Source organism: Mus caroli, unplaced genomic scaffold, assembly GCF_978045245.1.
Source record: "Mus caroli unplaced genomic scaffold, Mus_caroli_1 scaffold_8, whole genome shotgun sequence".
Taxonomy (NCBI): domain Eukaryota; kingdom Metazoa; phylum Chordata; class Mammalia; order Rodentia; family Muridae; genus Mus; species Mus caroli.
In genome coordinates, this window is record NW_028227263.1 from 32665018 (window position 1) to 32687747 (window position 22730).

The 22730-nt window shown below is 46.0% G+C and overlaps 1 protein-coding gene across 6 annotated transcripts in view; it reads right to left on the minus strand.

Moving 5' to 3' along the window:
• Bmal1 (basic helix-loop-helix ARNT like 1) overlaps positions 1 to 22730 on the minus strand; it is a 102460-nt gene that overhangs the window by 1341 nt on the left and 78389 nt on the right. For 4 of the 6 annotated variants that reach the window (XM_029479644.2, XM_021166154.2, XM_029479643.2 and 1 more), the window contains 9 exons: positions 21183 to 21275; positions 19801 to 19918; positions 17456 to 17605; positions 13730 to 13976; positions 11440 to 11546; positions 9592 to 9742; positions 8673 to 8761; positions 6962 to 7070; positions 4356 to 4449 (listed from right to left, as the gene is read on the minus strand). In XM_029479644.2, coding sequence (XP_029335504.1) covers positions 4356 to 4449; positions 6962 to 7070; positions 8673 to 8761; positions 9592 to 9742; positions 11440 to 11546; positions 13730 to 13976; positions 17456 to 17605; positions 19801 to 19918; positions 21183 to 21275 — 1158 coding nt within the window. The remainder of the gene's footprint in view (positions 1 to 4355; positions 4450 to 6961; positions 7071 to 8672; positions 8762 to 9591; positions 9743 to 11439; positions 11547 to 13729; positions 13977 to 17455; positions 17606 to 19800; positions 19919 to 21182; positions 21276 to 22730) is intronic. The other 2 variants (XM_029479645.2, XM_021166155.3) reach the window with 1 other exon arrangement.

Sequence of the window (22730 nt, forward strand, 5' to 3'; positions counted from 1 at the left end):
AATTTTAATTACTATCATATGCTCTGTAACTTAAGAAGAGGAAAGATGTTAGGTGGGGGGATTTCAAATGGGTTCAATTTCCTATTTTTCCCCCTATCAAGCAAGGGCCTGTTAGAACAGTCATAATGAGGGGGAACAGCCTCCTCTATAAACTGCTTTCTCTATATAGTATATTTTCTCTACACAGTACATGAAGATATCAAAAGCTGGGTAAATCAGCTAGCTAGGATCACAGCACCCATGTATTTATTTAAAGCCAAGGCTTAAACATCACTGATCCCAGGTTGCCCTGTAAGGCAGTGAGTGACACATGCCAACAGATAAGTAATTGAGGTCAGTAACAATTTGTGAAGAGAAACAACTAGGACAAGAAAACACTTAAGTACTCAGAAATCCACCTGCCTCTGCCTCCCAAGTGCTGGGATTAAAGGCATGTGCCACCACTATACAGACAAACTGTCTTGAAAAAAGGAAAAAAAAAAAAAAAGCACTTAAGTAAATCTTTGATCATCAGGTATACCAGAGGCACTAAATTAAGTAACCTGATTTTCTCTTCCTAAGATGTGATCATTGCTATCATTCCTCTATAGGAGAAGTTGAACTGTCTTAAAGTCCATTCCCACCCCCACCAGCAACACTCTGACCTGCCCTGGGCTAAGCTTCAGAAACAGCCTTGGAGAGGTATTTAGACAGAGTAAGGAAACAATGGCTGCTGGGTTTCAGAAACACCAGTTTCAGACCTTGCCAGCAGATGGCACTGCAACTTGGTTCTTTACAGTTCAGTTGTGCAATATGGGGATCCCTGTACATTCGTAAAAATGACTTAAGTCACTCTCCCAGCCCCCGAAATGTTTTAGGTAGGGTTCATTCATATAAATAAGATGATTTTTGAAACATAAACTATTAGCTTGAATAAAAGTATTTTAATGAAAAAGAAAACATTACAAAAAAACCTTTAGAAGTGTGTTAATGTTTTATAACTTGCAAATATAATGCCTGGCTTAGGAGAGTTCAGCTAGATTCTTACACCTGTTCCATTCAGTCTGTGTAAATGTAATTTGACATGTATAAGAAAATTTTAGCCCCCGACACACACGTGGTTATATGAGGTCTTGCCTTTTTGACAATTCTAACATTCTTTAATGATGCCTCAGCATGTAAGTATATGTCTCATAAGTGTTCACTCGAGTGTGGAATTCCGGTGAGTGCCAAATGTTAAAAATCCATGGGTATATCTTGGCATTCAGAAAGGATATTTCTTTGATGATTTTGAAATAGTCTACACTGATCACTTAGAGAGTATTAGTTCACTTAGAATGTATTGATCTTGGGTAACTTTGAAATATCCTGTACTGACATTTACACACTTTTTCAACCTGTGGCATTATCCCTTAGGGGTCAAATCACCCTTTCACAGGGGTTGCAAAACTAAATATTTACAACCTGTATCGGCAAAATTATAGTTATGAAGTAGTAACAAAAATAGCATGATGGTTGGGGGCGGGGCACCACAATATGAGGGTCATAGCATTAGGAAGGATGAGAACCACTGACTTAGAGGGTGTTTGTTGGTCAGCACATCTTTTAAGTTAACGTGAAACTTTTGTCATCGTGCCATTGTGTAAATCTGAGGAAGCGACTGAGCTCCAAGTAGCAGGTACAAGTTTTCTGAAAATCCCAGGCTTGACTGAAAGCCCAGATTTGACCCCTGCCAGTTGTTTTCCTTGAAGTTGCAAATATACAGGAAGGAGCAGCCAGTTCGGCTTGTGACAGAACCGCACAGGTGCGCTTCTTGAAGCAACGATAGTGAGTGGCAGGTATGCAGTAAAGCTCCATAATTTTTCATTTTAATAGTCTTTTCATTTCAGTGTTTATATGAGTGCTTTGCTTATATATAAATACATGTTAAGTATATCACATGTGCAGTGCCCATGGAGGCCAAAAGTGGGTGTCAGCTCCCCTGGAACTGGAGTCAGAGACTCCAGTGTGAGCAGCTATGTAGGTATTAGAAATCGAACCTGGGTCCTCTGCAAGAGCAGCTAATGCTTTTTTTTTTTTTTGGCTTTTTGAGACAGGGTTTCTCTGTATAGCCCGGGCTGTCCTGGAACTCACTTTGTAGACCAGGCTGGCCTCGAACTCAGAAATCCGCCTGCCTCTGCCTCCCGAGTGCTGGGATTAAAGGCGTGCGCCACCACTGCCCGGCCAGCTAATGCTCTTAACAAGTGCTCTCAACAGCTGGGCCATCTCTCCGGGCCCTCTGTTAGTCATTTCTAATGTTTCATTGAGGACACTGTTAAGCTGGCTTACATTTTTTTTTTTTAAAGATTTATTTATTTATTATATGTAAGTACACTGTAGCTGTCTTCAGACACTCCAGAAGAGGGAGCCAGATCTCGTTGCGGATGGTTGTGAGCCACCATGTGGTTGCTGGGATTTGAACTCTGGACCTTCGGAAGAGCAGTCGGGTGCTCTTACCCACTGAGCCATCTCACCAGCCCGCTGGCTTACATTTTATTGTGTGTGATAGAGAAGAATACAATGATTTCTAAGAATTTCGTGACATGGGTTTTTATGATTATCAGTGCAAACAGATACACATTGAAAACTGGTAACTTTTTAACATTGTTACGCAAATAGCTTTAATTTAGCAAATCCTAGAAAGGGTCTTAAGAGTCTCTTAAAAGGTGACATCTGCTTAACTGAATTTGGCTTGATGCCTCTGCATGTCCCAACTCCCCCAGGGATCTATGGAGGCTCAGCCAGTCTCCCCTTTTCAGCTTGATCCCCATGGAACAATGTCGGCTAAGTGGCAAGACTGAATTGACTGAAGGGCCACCTCTGCCCTGGTTTGCTGAGCCATTTAATGCTGCAGTTATTTTTAATTTAATCATGCTTTTCTCATGAGTCCTGTTGCCAAGGACTTCTACAAAAAAAAAAAAAATCCATTTTTATTCTAAACCCATTTTTAAAAGCCAGTGAAAGAGGAAAGTTTTTTTTTTTCATTAACACCTCAAAAACACTTCAGGCTTTATGATTTGGGGTGTGGTAGTTGCTGGTCATCAGAAGACCTGGATTGTTAAAATTCAGGAGAGCTTGCATTTTCCGTGTGTGTGTGTGTGTGTGTGTGTGTGTGTGTGTGTGTGTGTGTGTCCCAGGGATAAGCACAGACCATACCAAGAAGCCAGCTGCCTGAAAGGTGACTTATGTCAAAGGGGGACAGGGCCAGTGGAGCTAAAAGCACAGAGGGCAGGCAGTTAGGTTTGCAGGCCACATTACTGCTGGTATTTTCTTAATCATTCCCAAGGGCCAGGCACTTCCATATTCACTGTCATACAGAACTTCAGGGACAGAGACCACTGCTCTCCTGCCAATAGCAGCTCCATAATCAGGAAACTGGGAGCTTAGAAGGTGTGAGCAATTGCATAACTAGCACGTGACAAAGCCAGGCTTCAAACTATGATGGCGCTTTTACCCATTAATTGGCTGGCTTTTCAATTTCCTGGAGGAATTAAACCCTTTTCAAATAGAAACTTGCTGAAGACTCACATCAAGCAGAGTCAGTTGCCCTTCCTCCCCTCATCTCAGCCACCCCCCTCCCCCATCCTGACAGCACCAGACCTGATTAACCTGGGCCTGTAAGGAGCCCAGCTTTGAAAAGTTCTACTTTGCTTCTGGTATTTGTCTCTTGAGAATCACACCTGAGTTCATTCCTAGTCGTCTCTGTATGTGTCTAGGAGACGGGATGACGTACAAAGTTCCTTGTGCCATCCTGATCCTGGGTGCTATTAGTAGATTTTTAACTTAAAATTAGTATAATTTACATAGCTTTGCAAATTCTCTAGTAAAGAGGGAAATAGGTGTTTCCCAGACCTCTCTAAATCTCTCTAGTGTCATCTCCGTGAGGGTTGGTGACTGATAAAGTGCTTGAGGCTGTTACTGTCACATCATAGAGACATGTTTTGGTGACAGATCTCCAAATGGTCAGCTACAAAACCTGGCTTGACTTTCGATGTATGGCTACTAGTATCCATTCTCTTGAAATTCCTGGCAGTAAGGTCCTATGGGTCCTTCTTAATCCTTCCCTTAAAGGAGGAAGTCTTTAATTGTGCCCTTAAAAAGAATGAAGTTCCTCTTTCCTCAGAATATTCTTCCTGCTTTCCCAAATGCACATAGAGTACACACACACACCCATCAAGTCAGCAAGCCACCCTAAGTCCCAGCTGTACACAAGTGTGCTCATTTTAAGGAGAAAGAATGTCTTGACTTATACAAGAAATCCCAGCAGTTCTGACATCCAGCCTCTAGTGTTTCAGGATGTGGGCAGAGGCCCTCTTAGTCTAAGCCATCACGCTTACCTTCTTGCCTCCTGGAGAAGAGGCATCAGGGGGAGGCGTACTTGTGATGTTCAGCGGGCTGGAGCCACAGCTGGAAGGCGATGACCCTCTTATCCTGTTAGAGAAGAGCTGGTTACGCTAGTTACAAGGCCTTTAGGGGCAGTGGGGCTGGGGAGGTGCTAGGGTAGGGAGAATAAGGAGCTAGGGTAAGGACTAGCAAATGTTCTATAAGGGCCAAATAGCTCGGTTCTGTAGGCTATAAGGTCTCAGTCACAGCAGTCTGCATGTAATACATAAGTGCAGCTGTGCTCCAATAAAGAAAGCCTTATTCCAAAGCTGGATTGTTCTACATGTATCTGATCTAGAATATATAGACTCCAAAAGCAATAACTGTCAAAGCCTTTGGATTAGAGTTTGGATTCAGGTTGATTAATTTGAAGTGGCCAGCTTTATTTCTTCCTAGAATACAGGAGAGCTGGAGCCCTCAGAAGTTTAGCCACCATCTTTGCTATCATGAATTGGATGTAGAGCAAGAGATATGTCCTCTTCCCAGCAAACATTTACTAATGAGTGTCCCTAGGAAACGGAAGGTAGCAGTGCAGGGCAGGCACACTTTAAAAGGAGACAAACAGTCGGTAAACAGTAGCAGCCTTCTTGGATAGTGAGCGATTAAAGATGGATCTGGGATTTTTTCAGACTATCCCAGTACCGTAGGAGTTAGGAGACTCAGAACTGTAACCCTTCCCACATCTGTGAGGCTGGCGACCCTAGGGAGAGAAGCTGTGGCTTGGAGCAAGAGTTTATGTGCTAGTTGTGCTTTCAGGAGTCCTTGCTTCCATCCAAGCTGAAGTCAGAGTGTGGGGAGTATGGAGGCAGCTCTGTTAGCACCAGGCTTTAGCGCCTCCATGATGAACACAGGCTGGTTCAGGCCGCTAAAGTCTCTACGTCCAAGAATTGGCTGCTGGCCTGCATTGACGATTCCTAGACTAGAAACTCCTCAAAACTCAGATACAGCTCTGTTATGGACACCACATACATGCAGATGGCTAGAAACCCAGAAACGGATGAGCTTCACCCAACACTGTCTCCTTAGGATGCAGGCCTGTGCAGCCACCTTCCCCAGGTTCCCCATCCTGGAACTGCTTTCTTCCCATTCCTCTTTACCCTCCGTGCCTGGTTCTAGATGCTGATTTCTCTATAGGACAGAACTGAGTTAGGAAGCACACCCCCCTCGTCTATCCCTATTCTAGTGAGCTTCCACAAAGCATAGCACAGCATTTTGGATATGTGCTCAGTATCCTACAGTGAACGGCATCTTGGAAAATCCTTATAGTCCAAACTGCTTGGGACTATGCATTAGGAGTCTTGACCCTCCCTCTCCCTTTAAAGGTCTGTGCTTCCTTCCTTCAGGAAGTCTGGCCAGTTAGATTGCCCTGAACACCATCCACATGCTCACAGACTGAGCAGTCCTGACTTTTTAGCACCTACACTCCTGACATTTTAGCACCTACACTCCTGATTTTTTAGCACCTACCTTTACTGTAAACCTTAGCTGAGACCAAGTTCAAAACCCTTGCTTGCCTTAATCCATGAATTCCTATTATCACAAAGAAAATATACGAAAGGATTTTAAGATCATTCATGTTCCAATGGTTTTGCATAGAGCCCAGTGGCTGGTCTGAAGCCGATCATACTCTCTCCCCATCTCCCTCCAGAGCTGGACTCAAGCAGCCAAACCCACTTTTGTGGATTGGACCTCAAATGGGACAGAAAACCCCTCTGGCTGACCTGAGAATGAACAGAGTCAGTGGCTGAGGGAATATTGGTCTTTCTGGGTCCCCACCCCTTTCCTTACAATTATGTTCCATTAAAATTATATTTTTAAGTATCTGGTTACCACCTTCTTGATTCTCCAAATTCAGGCGGACTTATAAATAATGCTTCCCTCACAATGACTATGATTAAGGACAGTTTCTGAGTGTTTATTATATGCTATGTTGTTTTTTCCTTCACAATCCCAACAGGGTCCCTAGGGAAGACATACTACCTCCCTTCGGTGGCTTAAGTCAGCATACAAAGATTAGATGTCTCTCCTAAACATGGCCAGGTGAATGCAGCCCCAAGACTGAGCCCCAGTCAGCCACCACCAAGCTCTGCTTCCATATGGAAAGGACACCCCCTCCCAAGAAAGCTGCCTCCTCCGTTAACAGTTGAACTGCTTGGCCTCTATTACTAACTCTAGGTAGCTGAAGAAGTGTTTTGGTTAAGGCTGAAATCAGTGGCTGCTCACAGGTTTACTGCAGTTCTGTAGTGTTCCTGGACACCCCTCCTCACCAGGAAGCTCCTTGGAATACATTCAAAATCTCAGGAAATGGGCCTCCCCGAGATTTTCCTTAAGCGCTGGCCTGTTTACTCTAGCTTCTTGATAAAGGAAGGCATGGTTTCTATTTTGGACTGGGCCAGAGGAACGGAATAGTCCTGTGTGGTATACACAGCATTCCTGGCTGATCAGCAACAACCTTCTACCCAACTGGGATGAGGCAAAAAGCACTGGTGCACACTGTGGAGGGTGGGTGAGGAGTGCTGAGCCCCAGCCGGTTGGAGGGGCAGCCCAAGGCATGACTTGCCTGTGGATTTCCATGATTTCCTCGGCAATCATTCGACCTATTTTTCCTGCTCCAGCTCTGGTTCCCCCTGGAATGCCTGGAACAGTGGGATGAGTCCTCTTTGGGCCACCTACAACAAAGGAATCTGAGAGTAGGAAAGGAGAAAAAGGAGCAAGAGATGCTGTCGAGTGTTAGATGAAAACCTCCTGACCCACTTGAAGTAGAACATCAAGGTTCTACCTTGTCAGGAAAACAGTTCTAGCAGGGGAAGGCTCGAGGTTCTATTCAGCATCCAAGGGCAAAGTTTTGACATGAACCAGTTACTTTCCTTCATGTGCCAGGACTAGAGACAAGACAGCAAAGCATGATGGGCTTAGCAGGTAAGGTATGAGCATGGGACACTCGGCTCCTCCCAGCAGCTGTGGCTTCTTGGAGGAGGCACCCTGAGCTGAGTCTTCTTGAAAGAGGACTCTGAATTTGCTTGAGAGGTGGCAAAGACAGGAAAGTGCCCCAGGCACGGGACCACCGTGCAAGAGGACTGGGGCAGGACAGAGTTTAGAAGTCTACTGTAAGGTGTCTGTGGAAGATGATTAGGACATGAGCTTGGAACTGGCAAAGACGCAGCAATCAGAGCATGCTGTACTGGTGCCATCAGACAGGATCCACAAGGAGATCAGGACCAAGGGACCTAGCCCAGAAAACGTACTGGCTGCAAAATGCGTTACTAAAAGTCCACCACACAGCACAAGCTGCAGCTATGTTTCACCGAGATGGTAAGGATGCAGCGTGAGAAATGTGCCCTCTAGTTGAGTTTGTCAGTTTGTCATGTCGATCAAACCTAGACATAATAGCCTATAGGGTATAAATTGTAGGCTATATAGGGTGTGGCCTGTTGGTCCTTGGGTACCAACATAGAGTACTGTGCTATAGGTGACCACAGAGATGGCATTTATGGCTCTAAACAAGGTTAAGGGTAATATGTTACTCTAGACATCACAGTGATTTATGGCATCAGTAGGTAAAATAATTGTTACTTATGGGTCCACTGCTAACCAGAATGTTGTTATGCTGTGTGTTATGTAGAATGGAGTATGGAAATGAGAGTGAGATTAAAGTTAGGGACCAGTGAAAAGGCAATGGGTGAGTTTAAGAGACAAAAAGGACAGAATGGTGTATTTGGCTGCACAGAGAAATGGGACTAACCAATAATTCTGGCTTTGACAACCGGATGAAGGCAGTACAGAAGACAAGCTTGGGTTAGTCTTTATTTCAGTGCCTCTGTGGTTCTGTCTGGGAAAGCAGAGAGTGGGCATGGGAGTCATGAGTGGAAGGGGCTGGCTGAAGCCATGCAAGCAAAAGCAGTTCAGGAAGGACAGGTACAGGAGAGTCAATGCCGAGCCACAGGGAAGGAGCCCACTGCATATGGAATATTCTCAATGCAAATAGACACCTTCCTCCCATATGCAGGAGCCAGTGAGTCACCAAAGATCAAATCGCAGCCTGTGGGCAACAGGGAGTGAAAGGGGAGAGAGCACAGAGCCCCAGAAAGAGCCACCATGCATTCACAATATCCCAGTAGCATGGCAGCTGCCATTCTGACTGGGACTCAGCACATCATGTCAAGATCTGCTCCATAGAGCATGACACCAGGATACCCTGAACACTTGGAGAATATCTGGTCATAAGCAGCTTCTTGTAGGCAAGCCCCAGTGCCCAAGCAGGACATAGTTACCTTCTCCAGAGGGCAGCATGCTGTCCATGCTGTGGGGGGGTGCTGTTAGCTGCGGGAAGGTTGGGTCCCCGCCTTCCAGGACATTGGCTCTGTGAACATCCCAGCAATAAGGAAACATGAGTCAGGCTTGCTCAGAACCGTGCACCTTTCACCTTGGCCAAGGAGTCCGGTGTCCACTCGGGACCTGGACAGGCCAGAAAATGAAGTGTCTGTCTGAGTGTCTGAACGGGTCTCCTCAGTGTTCTACAACATGATGGACAGCATCCCAGCTTTGGACTCACTGCTTGCCTGGGCCTCCCTAATTTCTAGGCAACACAATTTAGTAGACGTGGCTATAGCAGTACCCCTCCCTGCCCATGCTGCTACAGCACATTTTCTCCTACCTGGCAACAGCTCCAGGCCCCTGCCTGCCTCTAACCACACGTGGGTGAAGGTGGTATAAAGAATCTTGTGAAAGAAGGCTCTTCTCTCCTCCTGCACACTTAACAGGTGGCAGAAGCCTTTGAGAGAGTATTCCTGCCAAGACTTGGGGTACTAGCTGGCTAGCCATGGTGACCCACCCATCTGCAACCAAGACCAGAAAGAGCTAGTACCTATGTAACTAAGTCTGTCACTGATGATTGACAACCTCCTCCACCAGCATAAACCAAAGCCCATATTGTGGGGTTAGGGTTAGGGTTTCAAGAATTGGCTGTCTCCTGGAGTGAGTCTCTCTAGTGGGGATCATGTAGGAGGACAGTCAATACCTAGTCATTGGTTAGCAATGTTTCCTGGCTTCCTCCCATCAGGAGATACTAGTAAGGTGACATTAAAATGTGGATACTGCCTATTGCCTGTACCCTTTGTCCCAGGTAAAGATCCCAAGACACCCTCTGCCCCCATTTGAAGCAAGAGTATATATAGCTCAGAGGATACTCACAAAACAACAGTGTTGGTTGAGACAATGTATTCAACTTCCTTGGTCCACGGGTTCATGAAACTGAACCATCGACTTCGTAGTGTGATAAAAGAACCATCTTTGATCTTAAACTTATAGCAATTAGTCGTGATCTTTTCTCTTGTCTGTAAAACTGAGAATGCAGAGAAGACACAATTGTTATCGTTTCCTCAAACTAGTGACTATGTTAAACAGGTCACCTAACCCCAGATCCTAAGGTTCTCAGCTCCCTTGCCATCACCCTTAGAAAGCCAAGGGGGCGGGGGGCATGTGGTCAGTGCACAGACAGGAGGCATCCAAGGGTCTAACTCACACTTTTGGTGTATTTACCAAGCTGTCACACCTTTCCAGAGTCTATGAAAATGAAAGCTTTCAGGAACACTCAAGTCAGCTGTGACCTGAGCACCAGCCATGCTCCTTCCCTATCACAAAGCCCCAGGACAAAACAGTCCTTGGTCAGTTTAGGAAATCTGAGTCAGTAGAGGTCACTGATGTGTTCAGATCTCATCCTTTGAGAAACAAGTATCACAAACACTTTTCAAGTCCCAAGTATGAGAGACAAAAGAGGCAGAATATGACTCCTGCCCTTTGGAGGGGAGTGACTGAGGCCCTTGAACACACTACCCAAGAGCAGGAAAGAACTGCATAAAGGCTAAGGGGTGACAGGGGCCAGCAGCCAGGCACAGGTGACAGGGTCACAGATACGACAAATCTGGGAAGTGACACCAAGGAACTGGGTCAGGACCAGGAGATTTGAGGTGGGATGTTTTGGATCTTGTACCTATCAGAAGTGGTTGGGTTTGAGTTTGAATACTGTCACATTAAGCAGGGATATGATATTATCACGCTTGATCTTTTTAACAATAGATTAAATAACTACAAATGGTGGACCCAGGGTGAAAGAGGAAGCAGGAGACTTCCTGAACCAAAGTCAAGGCAGTGGGGTGGTGAAAATGGGGACTCTTCATAAGTAAATGCCTACGGCAACTGAATAAATTCTGGTAGAAACAGTGAAGGGAGGGGCTGCATATGTGGCCATACCATCTGTGATGGTCAACTTTCCAATCCTGACACAACCTAGAATCACTTGGTAAGAGAATCTCTTACCAAGAGGGATATACTGAGCTGGCCTACAGGCATGTCTATAAGGGATTGTCTTAGTAACATTAACTTATATGGAACACATAGCCCACTGTGGGGAGCACCATTCCATAGGTGCAATCCTGAACTGTGTAAGAGAAGTTGAGTGGAGAATTTGAGCTGAGAATATAGCAAACAAACAGTGAGCATGCATATATTCACTTTCTATTTAATCTAGACTGTGGGTATGATGTGACCAGTTGTCACTCCTGCCACTGTGACTTCCCTCTAGAACTGTAATCTGGAATCGTGAACTGAAATAAACTAAGTTGCTTTTTATCAGGGTATTTTGTCACAGCAATAGAAATAAAACCTGGACACCATGAGTCAATGAAAATACTGGAGGCAGTGCAGCCAAGTATGAAAAGAAAATCAGAGCAGTTCAGGACATAAGAACTCTGTGCAGGCTCGGAGTGAATCCTAACCAAGAGATGGCTCTTCCAGGAGTCATGGCCTCTATAAAGAAAACCCTCATTCAGTGAGTAGAGTCTGAGCATCTGTAAGGAACAAATGGTTCTGGGAGCCAACAGTCTTTTCTTCTTTTACATGTTTTGGCCTGAAGGGTTCTGAAATGGCTGACTCCCACACAGTAGGGGAAATTTTCTCTGGAAGAACAATTAATTGGACCACTGTAGAAAAAAAAAAAAAACATACTTTATAACATCAGACTATTCCTGTGGCCCAGCTTACCTTGCCTGTGACATTCTGCGAGGTGTCCTATGTCATCTTGATGAAAATACTCATAACATGATGTACCTAGAAGTTCCTGTGGTAGATACGCCAAAATAGCTGTCGCCCTAAGAGAGAACAAGGGCTTTTTAGGTAAGAAAAGGCCATTCCTAGAATGAATGGTGACTTGTGGATGAGCAGCCCAGCCTCCAGGAGACCAAGGTCAAAGGAGGCAAAAAAGCTAGGTGCTTTCCACTGCACTAACTATGTGGGTGACTACCCCACGCACTATTCCAACTTGAATCAGAGTTATAAAAACAGAGCAAGGGCTAGAGAGATGGCTCAGCGGTTAAGAGCACTGATGGCTCTTCCAGAGGTCCTGAGTTCAATCCCCAGCAACCACATGGTGGTTCACAACCATCTGTAATGGGATCTGATGCCCTCTTCTGGTGTGTCTGAAGACAGCATACAGTATACTCATATATACATTAAATAAATAAATACATACATCTTAAAACAACAACAACAACAACAACAAAAAAAAAAAAAACCCAGCAAAGCAAAGCAAAGGCGCCTTAAAGGGCTTTGGTCAGAAATCAAATTCCAGGAGGTCTTTAAATGACAACCATATTATTCAGGAAAAAGTAAGATAGAAATCTAAATGCTAGGGCAGGGCCACTCCTTTTATTCACTGCTTGCTTATATCAGGACAGCTAAAACCCAGAGGCTCCTGTAGCTGAGATCACAAAAGCCTTAAAAAGCTAGTGCCTACTCTGCTGGCATTGTGTGGCTGACTCTAGGAGCTAGGATGTAGCCTGTGAATATTCCTAAGGGAGGCAGAAGCGTGTGGCTGACTCTAGGAGCTAGGATGTAGCCTGTGAATATTCCTAAGGGAGGCAGAAGCGTGTGGCTGACTCTAGGAGCTAGGATGTAGCCTGTGAATATTCCTAAGGGAGGCAGAAGCGTGTGGCTGACTCTAGGAGCTAGGATGTAGCCTGTGAATATTCCTAAGGGAGGCAGAAGCGTGTGGCTGACTCTAGGAGCTAGTATGTAACCTATGAATATTCCTAAGGGAGGCAGAAGCAGCAGTGAATTTGGGACATTTGGTTCACAGTCTAGATCTAATGCCAATTAGCTACGAGTCTGCAGGAGGTGATACATAAGCTAGACCTCAAGTCCTCATCTACAAGACAGAGAGTCAGCCCAACAGAGCTTTCTGCAGCAGCAGCCTGTGTGCTGTTAACCACATGTAGTAACCATGAGTGTGTGGCTGCTAGCGCCCTGAGAAATGGAAGCTTTTATTTTAATTAATTACATCCAAATTTAAATACACAGACAAGTCCATCGTGACCAGTTTTCCTGGGAAGCTCAGGTCTAACTAGCTGTTTCCATGTCTTTCATTCTATTCAGTGTCATGATTCTGGGACATTCCATAGCTATAGGTCTTATTTCTGTTTCCTTTCAGAACTGGATTTCATACCACCCACTTAACTATTAAATTATCTTAAAGTATTCTCAGACAAATCTGTCTGTTTCCCATGATAATATCCTAGTGAGTCTGGTTTTTAGCAGAGACCATTCTCACTCCCCTTACTTTATGTAGAAATGTGCAGTCAGAGGCGGGGTATTCATAAGAGGGGCAGGTGAGGCCTGCAGTCATTTGTCTCAATTTTTAGAAAAGATTATTATTATTATTCATTTTATTATTTATTATTTAAGACAAGGTCATAGGTAAGCCAACGTTGCCCTAAGGTCTATATAGATGAGAATGACCTTGGACGTCTGATCTTTCTGCTTCTACCACCCCCAGTGCTGGATTTGAGCCATGAACTACCACATCAGCTACGTGTGGGAAATAGAATCCAAGGCTTCACACATTCGAAGCAGACATTCTTTCAACCGAGGTACATGCCCGGCAAGAATAATATTCTCTTAGAAAAGCCAGCTGACCACCCAGTCTTCTCAGCTTCTCAACTTAGGGTTGAAATCCTCTGCTACAGTGGTTCTCAACCTTCCTCATGCTGAGACCCTTTAACACAGCTCCTCACATTGTGGTGACCCCCAACCATAAGATTATTTTCTTGCTACTTCATAGTTGTGATCTTGCTACTGTTATGAATTGTAATATAAATACAATATATATTCTGATATTCAGGTATCTGATATGCAACCCCCGTGTAAGGGTAGTTTTGTCTTTTACCACCCCACCACCCCACCACCACCACCACCACCACCACCACCCCTGCCAAGGGGTCAAACCCCACAGGTTGGGAATCGCTGCACTGCTGAAAGGTGAGATGTAGGGTCTTACCTCTGATCTACAAAAACAAATTTCCCATCTATTGCATGTCGAGAAACATACTCCATAGATTTCACCCGTATTTCCCCGTTCGCTGGCTGTGGAACCATGTGCGAGTGCAGGCGTCCGATTGCAACGAGGCAGCTGAGGTTGCAGCCCTCGTTGTCTGGCTCATTGTCTTCGTCCAGCCCCATCTTCGTGGGTGGCCAGCTTTTCAAATAGCCTGTGCTGTGGATCGTGCAGAAGCTTTTTCGATCTGCTGGAAAGCAAAAGCCCATGGTGAGTGTTAGTGCTGGGCTGGCAGTGGGATTCGGTCTCACCTCCAGAAGGCGTCACCTGGAGAAGGGGGCAGGCAGAAGCGGTCCAGTGTCACGTATGCTTAGCCACTTAGAACCATATACCAGGGTATCACATGAAGCACAGCAAGGAGGACCGGACCACACAGGAAGGAGACTCCCCAGAGCCAACTGGAGGTTAGGTGAGAGCATGAGCTGGCCGGAGGAGGGGGAGGGCTGGAGTGTGTGATGGAGAGCAAAGGCATAGGCGCAGATGGCTCACTGGATAAAAGCACTTGCCTTGTGTGGGGCAGCCTTCTCCTAGCATCCCCACATCAAGATGGGAGGCAGAAGCTCACAGGCCAGAAGGCAATGCTGTGGCCAGAAACAAGAGAACAAGAGAGACCCTGCTTCAAAATAAGGTGGGAGGAGAGAACCAACTCCTAGAAACAGTTCTCTGACCTACACACACACACACACACACACACTCAGACACTCACATACACACCATGAGTTTTCTATCTTTCTCTCTCACACACACACACACTCATACATACACACATACATATACACATATACCATATGTCCTGTGTGTATGTGTGTGTGTGTGTCTCTCTCTCTCTCTCTCTCTCTCTCACACACACACACACACACATATACACATGTATACACACCATGCATTCTCTGTCTCTGTTTCTGTCTGTCTCTCACACATACACACACACACATACACAAATACACCGTGCGTCTTATGTGTGTGTGTGTCTCTCTCTGTCTCTCTGTCTCTGTCTCTCTCTCACACACACACACATATACACATATACACACACACATATACACACACCATGCATTCTCTGTCTCTCTCTCTCAGTCTGTCTGTCTGTCTCTCTCACACACACACACACATACACACACACACACACACACACACATATAATAACTAAAAGAGAAAGAAGTTGTAAAATGAGGAAGGCAGGGGAGACAGATTATAAGGGCCTTGAGTTATTTGCTAACAGATGTGTTTAGCAGATAGGAAATGGAGAGTCTCCAATAGGATTTAAATGTAGAGACAGCAAAATCAAGTGCTTTGGGTAGTCTAGCAACAGTTCTGGGGATGAAAGACAGAAGGAAGAGCCCTCAGAGGTACGCAGGCCAGACTCAGAAAATGGCAAGGGATGGTGAGAACTGAACAATGGCAGGCAGGTAGGGAAGCAGAAAACACCTCTAGAACAGCTGGGATTTGGGATGAGCGCCCAACAAGAAGATATCGATGGCTCCCCTAATTCAGAGTGGTGTGGCTGCTGCTGCTACTCACTGATTGGGGAAGAGGACAAGGATCAAAAAGGAGAGCAGCTTTTTTTTTTTTTTTTTTTTTTAACTTGAGACAGAGACACACCCACACTGAGCATCATGCCCATCACAGAGCATTTTTACCAGCAGAAAACCAAATCCCAGCTTTCTGGTAGCCAGGGAGGCCGACTTTATACAACTATGCCAAAAGATAGAAAAGCACTTGAAAAAGAGGGCCATGGGTGCTAAAGAAGGCACCAACAGTCTGTCTCCAGAGAGCCCAGCAAAAGGAAAGAAATCCCAATCAGGTGGAGAGGGGTGTGGAAGACCTTGAAAGGGGCTGGCAGCAACAGGGGAAAGGCAGTGTGGCTCAGATGTACTGAAGAGAGGGATCATATGTTTGCATCATATGCTAATTATTATGATTCTTCAAGAGCAGCAGGGAACAATGGAGGGTTTTAACTGGGGAGGGTGAGGTGGGTGAGGTAAGGGATAAAAAGATTCTTTGTTAAAAGGCGTCATCACAGCTGTGTGGCAAAGCAGAAAGTACATAGTGTTGACCTCCTCAGACCTGGAGAGAGTTGACGGTAGCTGGCTCCAAGAGGTGAGACAGGCTCTTGGAAGCTGCTCTGGCTGAGAGACATGGGCCCTTCACTGGGCACACCAGGAATAAGGCAGGATGATAGCCTGGCATCTCTGACTTCATTTTGTGTTGTCTCCTTTACTTTGGCCAAAGGCACAGAGGTAAATGGTTGCCTTGAACCTGCCATCACCCTGGACTTCAGAAGAACAAAACCCGGGAGGAACAGTCCATTCCAAACAAGGGTGGTTACCCACGTGGGCAAGGCTTCACCCTGGAAGCGATTGTGTCCCAAGCCTTCCTTGTATCTTCACATCCCAGTAAGGACGAATTTGGCCCAGTGTTTAGGAACTGAGCTAAGACAGTGTTCAGCCAGTGCATGCCCAGACTACAACTGTAATGAGGCTTGTTGCCCCTTGCTCCGGTTATTCCTCTATTTCATCCTAAAGCATGGGTCAGTTCTCCAACAGACAGACTTGGGGCTTTTATCTGTTTCTCTTGTTTAAGTGGCCACACAGAAGACATCTCTCTCTGTCACCTTCACCTGTCTCTCTAATGGGACAAGTGGCCTAGCCTGTTGCGGCTGCTAGAGCCTAGGCGTCAGTCCTAAAATGTCTGGTTCCACAACTGGAAAAACAACTCAGTGCTTAAGAGCGCTTGCTGCTCTTGCAGGAGAGGAGAACTCATGGTGCTCATATCTGCACCCATATCTGTAAGGACAGTTTTAGGGGATCTAATGCCCTCTTCTGGGCACACCAGGAACAAGGCAGCACATTATAAACACACAAATAAAGCACTTGAATACCTAAAATGAAAATAAATCTTTTTTTTTTTTAATCTCTGGCTATGGGCTGGAGAGATGGCTCAGTGGCTAAGAACACTGACTGCTCTTCCAGAGGCCCTGAGTTCAACTCCCAGCAACCACATGGTGGCTCACAACCATCTGTAATGGGATCTGATACCCTCTTCTGATGTGTCTGAAGACATCCACAGTGTAGTTATAAAATAAATAATTTTTTTTAAAGAACTTTGTATTTAAAAAAAAAAAACTCTTGTTATACCTGGACATAAATACCCTTCAGTGACATTAGCAGGTGGTACAGGGTGGGGTCCAATTGGCCGTGCTAGATCGCCCCTAAGGCTTATGAAGAAGATACTTGGAGTTCAAAAGAAAAGCTGCGGTAGAAATGTAAACTTAGAGGTTTTTGATCTGTGGGTGACATTACCTATATACACATCAATATGGACAGAGGAGAGTAGCCCCAGGGCAGAGAGAAGAAGACAGAACCATGAACAGTTCAACACATGAGGTCACTAGGGAAATTGGCCAGAAGGATTCTAGAAGGGTGGGAACTCAAGAGACAGAACTGTTTTTTCCTCCAAGCCACATCAGAAGTTACACACAGAAAGCCTATTCACAAGCCTATGTCCCCATGGCAACACATCAGGGCTCTAGGGCTCCCCACCCCCCACTCCAGTTGCCCAAGGCTGTAAGGTGAGAGGTGACCCAGGCTGCAGGCTATGGAGTGGCTGCTCTGCAGAGCTGAAAAGCCCTGACTCCAGGTAAGCCTCCCTCACGGCTGTTAACTGTACCTTTTTTCTTTGAACAGGTGGAGGCGAAGTCCTTATCTTCCACCTTTACTGAAGGCCTGTTGCACTTCATCCTACAGAAGAAAGAGCGGCGGGCTCCAGAGCATAGCCGGGAGGGCCCAGGGGTTATATCCGTTTTAACTGGAAGTCCAGCTGCAAATCAACACAAAATGTGGTGAAATGAGGGCAGAACTGTCTGTCAGGAGGGGCAGTGTGACCTCCACACGGCCCTTACTGCCACACTGTTCTCTCCGGGCCCCGTGCTCATGTGGGAACGGTTACAGACGGGTAAGAAGTGCAGGAGCACAGGTGGCGTGGGTCCTCTGGGGGAGGAAATGGAGGCATACCACGAGGGGCTGATAACAGGGAAACTTAGTGATCAGTGCCAAGTGGCAGCAGGCACTTGCTTCTCAGCTAAAGGTCTGGGGTCCAACCCAAAGGATGCACAGGATTGAGATACTGGCCTGGGGGTTGGGAGGGGCACAGGATTGATTTGAAATTTCAGCTTAACAGAGTCCCTTGGGGGCTCTGATCAGTCGGCCCCATTCTGGATGTGTGCTCCCTGTGACAGCCACTAGGTTCAGAATGAGCATGGAATATGGCCTTTCTGAACTAAAAAGGGCTGAGTGAAGTAGATGCAGGATTTCAGAGGCAGCACCAAAGAAATGTTAAAGAACTTTAAATCTTTAGTAATAATTACATCAACATAGTACTTTAGATTGATTGTGTTAGGTGTGATGTTATAATTAGCTTTGCATTTATTCTTGCTTTTGAACCAAAACCCCAAACTAGACGGGCTTGTGTTCAGACTTGTGGTTTTAACTACGGCACTGTGGATGGAGCCCTGAGCCTTTGGCACACTTGATAAGCACGATATCAAGCTGCCAGTTTGTTCTGCTGGGTTAGACTGTGAATTGCAGGTAGAGCAAGGCTACTGAAAGCTCCTGGGTGACACTGACACACTTGCCTCTTATCTTCCTCATGGCTGTGAAGTTGGGACTACAGACACCACTGCTGTAGCACCGCAGCCATGCCAAGCAGTGGCCGCTGCTCAGGGAGTCTCTCCCCACTGCCTTTCCCAAACTGGCTCTGTTAACTTCTCTAGAATGCCAGCCCAAGCCTGCCACATTGGTTCAGTGCCCTTCTCTGTATCTCTCTCCCTGCACATTTTGATGGAGGCAGCAAACAGGCTCTGGGACTGCACACAGGTTTTTCTCTGTGGGCCACTTCCCCTGCTTATCCCCTCCTCTTGCTGGCACACATTAGTTCATCTTTACAAGCGCACCTCAGCTGACGCAGGCTCATGGCTCATGCCCCATGCCCGGCACTACTGCTGCAGCTGCAACTATCCTGCAGAGTGCTGCCCATGTCGCTGACTCCTGACCATGCAGGAAGAGCCTCAAGGACAAAATTCACTGGAAGGTGCAGAAGCCAGCCTACAGTGGGCAACAGGCATCAGGGCCATTGCCTGCTTTCATGGAGAAGCACAACTTCCTGAAAGGTGCCTGGGAGTTCTGACACCATGATTGGTGATGGAGACATCACCAATCAACATGGAGAACTAAGCCACAAGGAAGCCATTATGCCAACTGCACTGAGCTCAAGCAGACCCAATACCAGTCAGTGCCACACTTGCCCCATGCTAGGAACCGTCTACATTCTCCTTCTAGCAAGTCAACATCAACATTGTGAAACTTTTCAACAACCCAATGACATACTACATTTTATAGGCGAGGAAACTGAGGCACAGAGAGGTGAACTTCCTCACAGCCACACATCCAGTGAATGGCAGAGGCAGGATGTGTACCTAACCAACCACAGGGCCAGCTCCTGGGTCTTGGCCTGGGAACGGCTGTGGGGGGCAAGGGCTGGGGCCGGAGAAATGCTGATCCTAGGCTGCAGGAAGTAAAGAGCCTTGTTCGGATCCAAGAAACACTGGCATCAGTGCAGCTCAGAGGGGTGGGGGTGGGCGGAGAGAGAGAGAGATTTGTTCTGGAGAACAGGACAGTGTGAGCCTTTTCAACTTAAGAACATGCTATTAGAAAGTTATAGATTCCAGGGTGGGGGAGGAGGAGTTAACCAGAAATCAGAATCTAGTCAATCTTCCTTGCACTAAGTTTGGCCAATGAAACCTCTCTTCTTTAGATAGTCCACAATGTTAACAAACCCAAGTGAGCATAAATAAGTCCATTTAGCTACAGCCAGCAGCTATAATGGAGAAATACGGCAGAGAGGTAAGAACAGAGAGGCTGGGCCCCAGGAACCCGTCTCTGTCCCTGCACAGTGGTGAGGCAGCGTCCGAGAGCATGGTGGGCGAGGAGAAAACGCACAGCCTCCCCTGCACTCACTCTTGGCATCGATGAGTCGCTCCCGGGGCGCAGTGTCCGAGGAAGATAGCTGTTCCTTAACTTTGGCAATATCTTTTGGATGCAGGTAGTCAAACAAGCTCTGGCCAATAAGGTCATTCTGTGGGGATGACAGATGAGTGGACAGTCAGCACGGCTGAGATACACAAGATGCAGGAGCACTCCCAGTCTGTACAGCCCTGGCCTCTACTCTGCCTTCTGAACCCTGACCATCTCAAGCATTTATGGAGTGCTGCACACACATCCAGACTTTTGCCTGGATAGACACCTGGAAGAAACATTGGTCCAACACCCCTAAATGCCCAGCAGACATTAAAAGAAAAAGCTACAGAGAACGGGCTATTTCCAACTCTGACATTACATCCCTTGGTTCATTTCTGAGGGGTACTGTTTGTTTTGACAAAGAATTTCCCTGGACATTCTACTGACATAGAATTGCACCTTGCCTGTGCTCCTCGGGCCATGACCTTCCTATCTCAGCCACCTGGGTACTAGGGTAAATGTCCAACTATACAAGTCCTATCTTTGTGCCTTCGCCACCTGTGTCTGCTAACAGAGATAACAGACTTCCCTTTATGAGTGCCCTCAGAAGAAAAATTAAAAAGCAAAACATCTTGGAAAAGCTAAATTTACATGGAGTCTCATTTATAGAAATGGCATTTTGACTAAAAACTTCTGCCTACCAGGCTTCCATGCAATTACAAAGACGTAATTGAGTGAATGAATTAACACATATTCTGAGGACATAATAGGTGAAATGATTATTCTAGAAGCTTTCATATGTTCCTCTTATTTAATCCTACAAGCTATTCAAAACAAAAAAACAAAAACTGTACATGACAGTTAATGTTAACAGAATCTAGAATCCCCCGGGGCATTGAGCATCTGGGCGTGCTGGGGCGTGGGGGTAATCTCCATTGTGAATTGACGTGGGAAGACCCAACCACTGAGCCAGGCATAGTTCCAGGACTGAGATCCTGGACTGCATAAACAGAAAAAGGGAGGTAGGCCTCTGGGGTAAGTTCCCAAGATTCCTATTCTTGGGTATAGAATTACCTGCCTACCTTTCTCTCCCTTTCAGACAGCTTCACTCCCCATCCTAGTCCACAGATGTGGGATCTTCATTTCGTAGCGAGAAGAAAACTTAAGCTGTTGATTGGGTCAGAGTCAAACATTCCAGTTGGGGAAAATACAGGATGTGTTAAAATTCTTCCTAAGTTTAAATTCATTTCTGTGTTAAGAAGTTAAGAATTTTTGGAAGAAGGATTTCACATGTGACCCACATACTTTAATTCTTTTGAAAAACTACATGCTATTTCTGACTACCATGAGGCTGTCCACCACTAATGGGAGCTTGACATTACCTGGCTATAATTGAGGATCTTGAAGACAGACTCAGAGACAAAGAGGATCTTCCCTCGGTCACATCCTACGACAAACAAAAATCCATCTGCTGCCTAATCAGGAGAAATGGATAATCAATTTATCACAGGTCAGGACACATGATCTGAAAGCAAAGCAGGGAATCATTTTCTAAGACTCCAGTGTGTGAGGGCGTGCACTGACACCTTCACTGGTGTCAGAAGAAGAGGGTGCTTACAGCCAATACTATGTGAGACCAGCAAGATTCCCTCCCGGGTGACTGTGTATGCCTGGTCATCTAGTGATCAGAGGGAAAATGCCAAATCAAGAAAGCTCTGTTTCAGAATGAAAGCTTAAGTTTCATCTTCGGGTTCTATGACAGGCCAGACAAACTACACTCCATGCTCTAATTCCAGTCCCTCTGTGCTGGTTAACTTCAGCTCTCAACCTGACACAGCCTAGACCCACCCAGGAAAAATCTTACAGAGGAATTACCTAGATCAGATTGACCTGTAGGCATTTCTGTGGTGGACTGTCTTGATACTTAATTGATGCAGTAGGACTCAGTCCACTGTGAGCAGCACCATTCCCTAGGTGTGTGTGTGTGGGGGGGGGTAATCCTTTGATAGTGTAAGAGTGGAGAAAAGCTGAGAGTGAACAAACAGGCAAGGACTTGTGTATTTACTCTCATTGCTCCTGACTACAACTTGCAAGGATCCACTCTCTCGTTGCTCTTGACCGCAGATGTGGTGCTTTAAGTGCCTGCCCTGACTTCCCTGTAATAATGGACGGTGGGAGCTGCAAGTGGGAGCCATATAAGCCCTTTCTCACACTATGTTGCTGTTTGCCGGGGTATTTTAACACAGGGATAGAAATGAAACTTGAACCACCACCATGGAGAACATTGAATCTAAGCCTGCAAGGACCATTTAAGATTCCATCATTGTCTCTGCTGCCACCTATCCTGAATGAGAACACCCTCGTTTACAGGGAGCACTTCAGACCTCCAAGCTTCAACATCTCAAGTTGGGTCATTTTGGCTTTTTCACTTTTGCTGATGGCCTGGTCACTTGTGGGTGGATCACTTGTGTTCCTTTAAGCAGCCCCCACCCTGCCTGACACACAAACACGGTTTAAATGTATGCAGGTTCGGGAAAGACTGCCCTAAACCATTTAGCTCTTCATCCAAGCGAAGCTATCTGTGTTGTAAGGCAAACAAAGCAACAGTGGTGATGAGATGCTTGCATGGCAGGCATGAGGTCCTGGGTTCAAGTCCCACTTCCGCAAAACAAAACAAAACTGCCTCATGAAATTCTTCTGACCCTTTCTTCAGTTTAAGTACATGTAAACTCTAAAGTGCCAACAAAAACCAGGATGGGAACAAGACATCTGGTGGAGAGATGGGAGCAGGAAGGTGACAGGGACAGAGAGAGGGGTTCTGTTGCTTTGGATGCATGTGTCTGAGTCCTACTGATGACGTTTTATGGATGACCACCAATCTTGTTGGAGGTTTCAGGTGATGTGGTGGGGGTGCTCCCTTAAGATTTAAG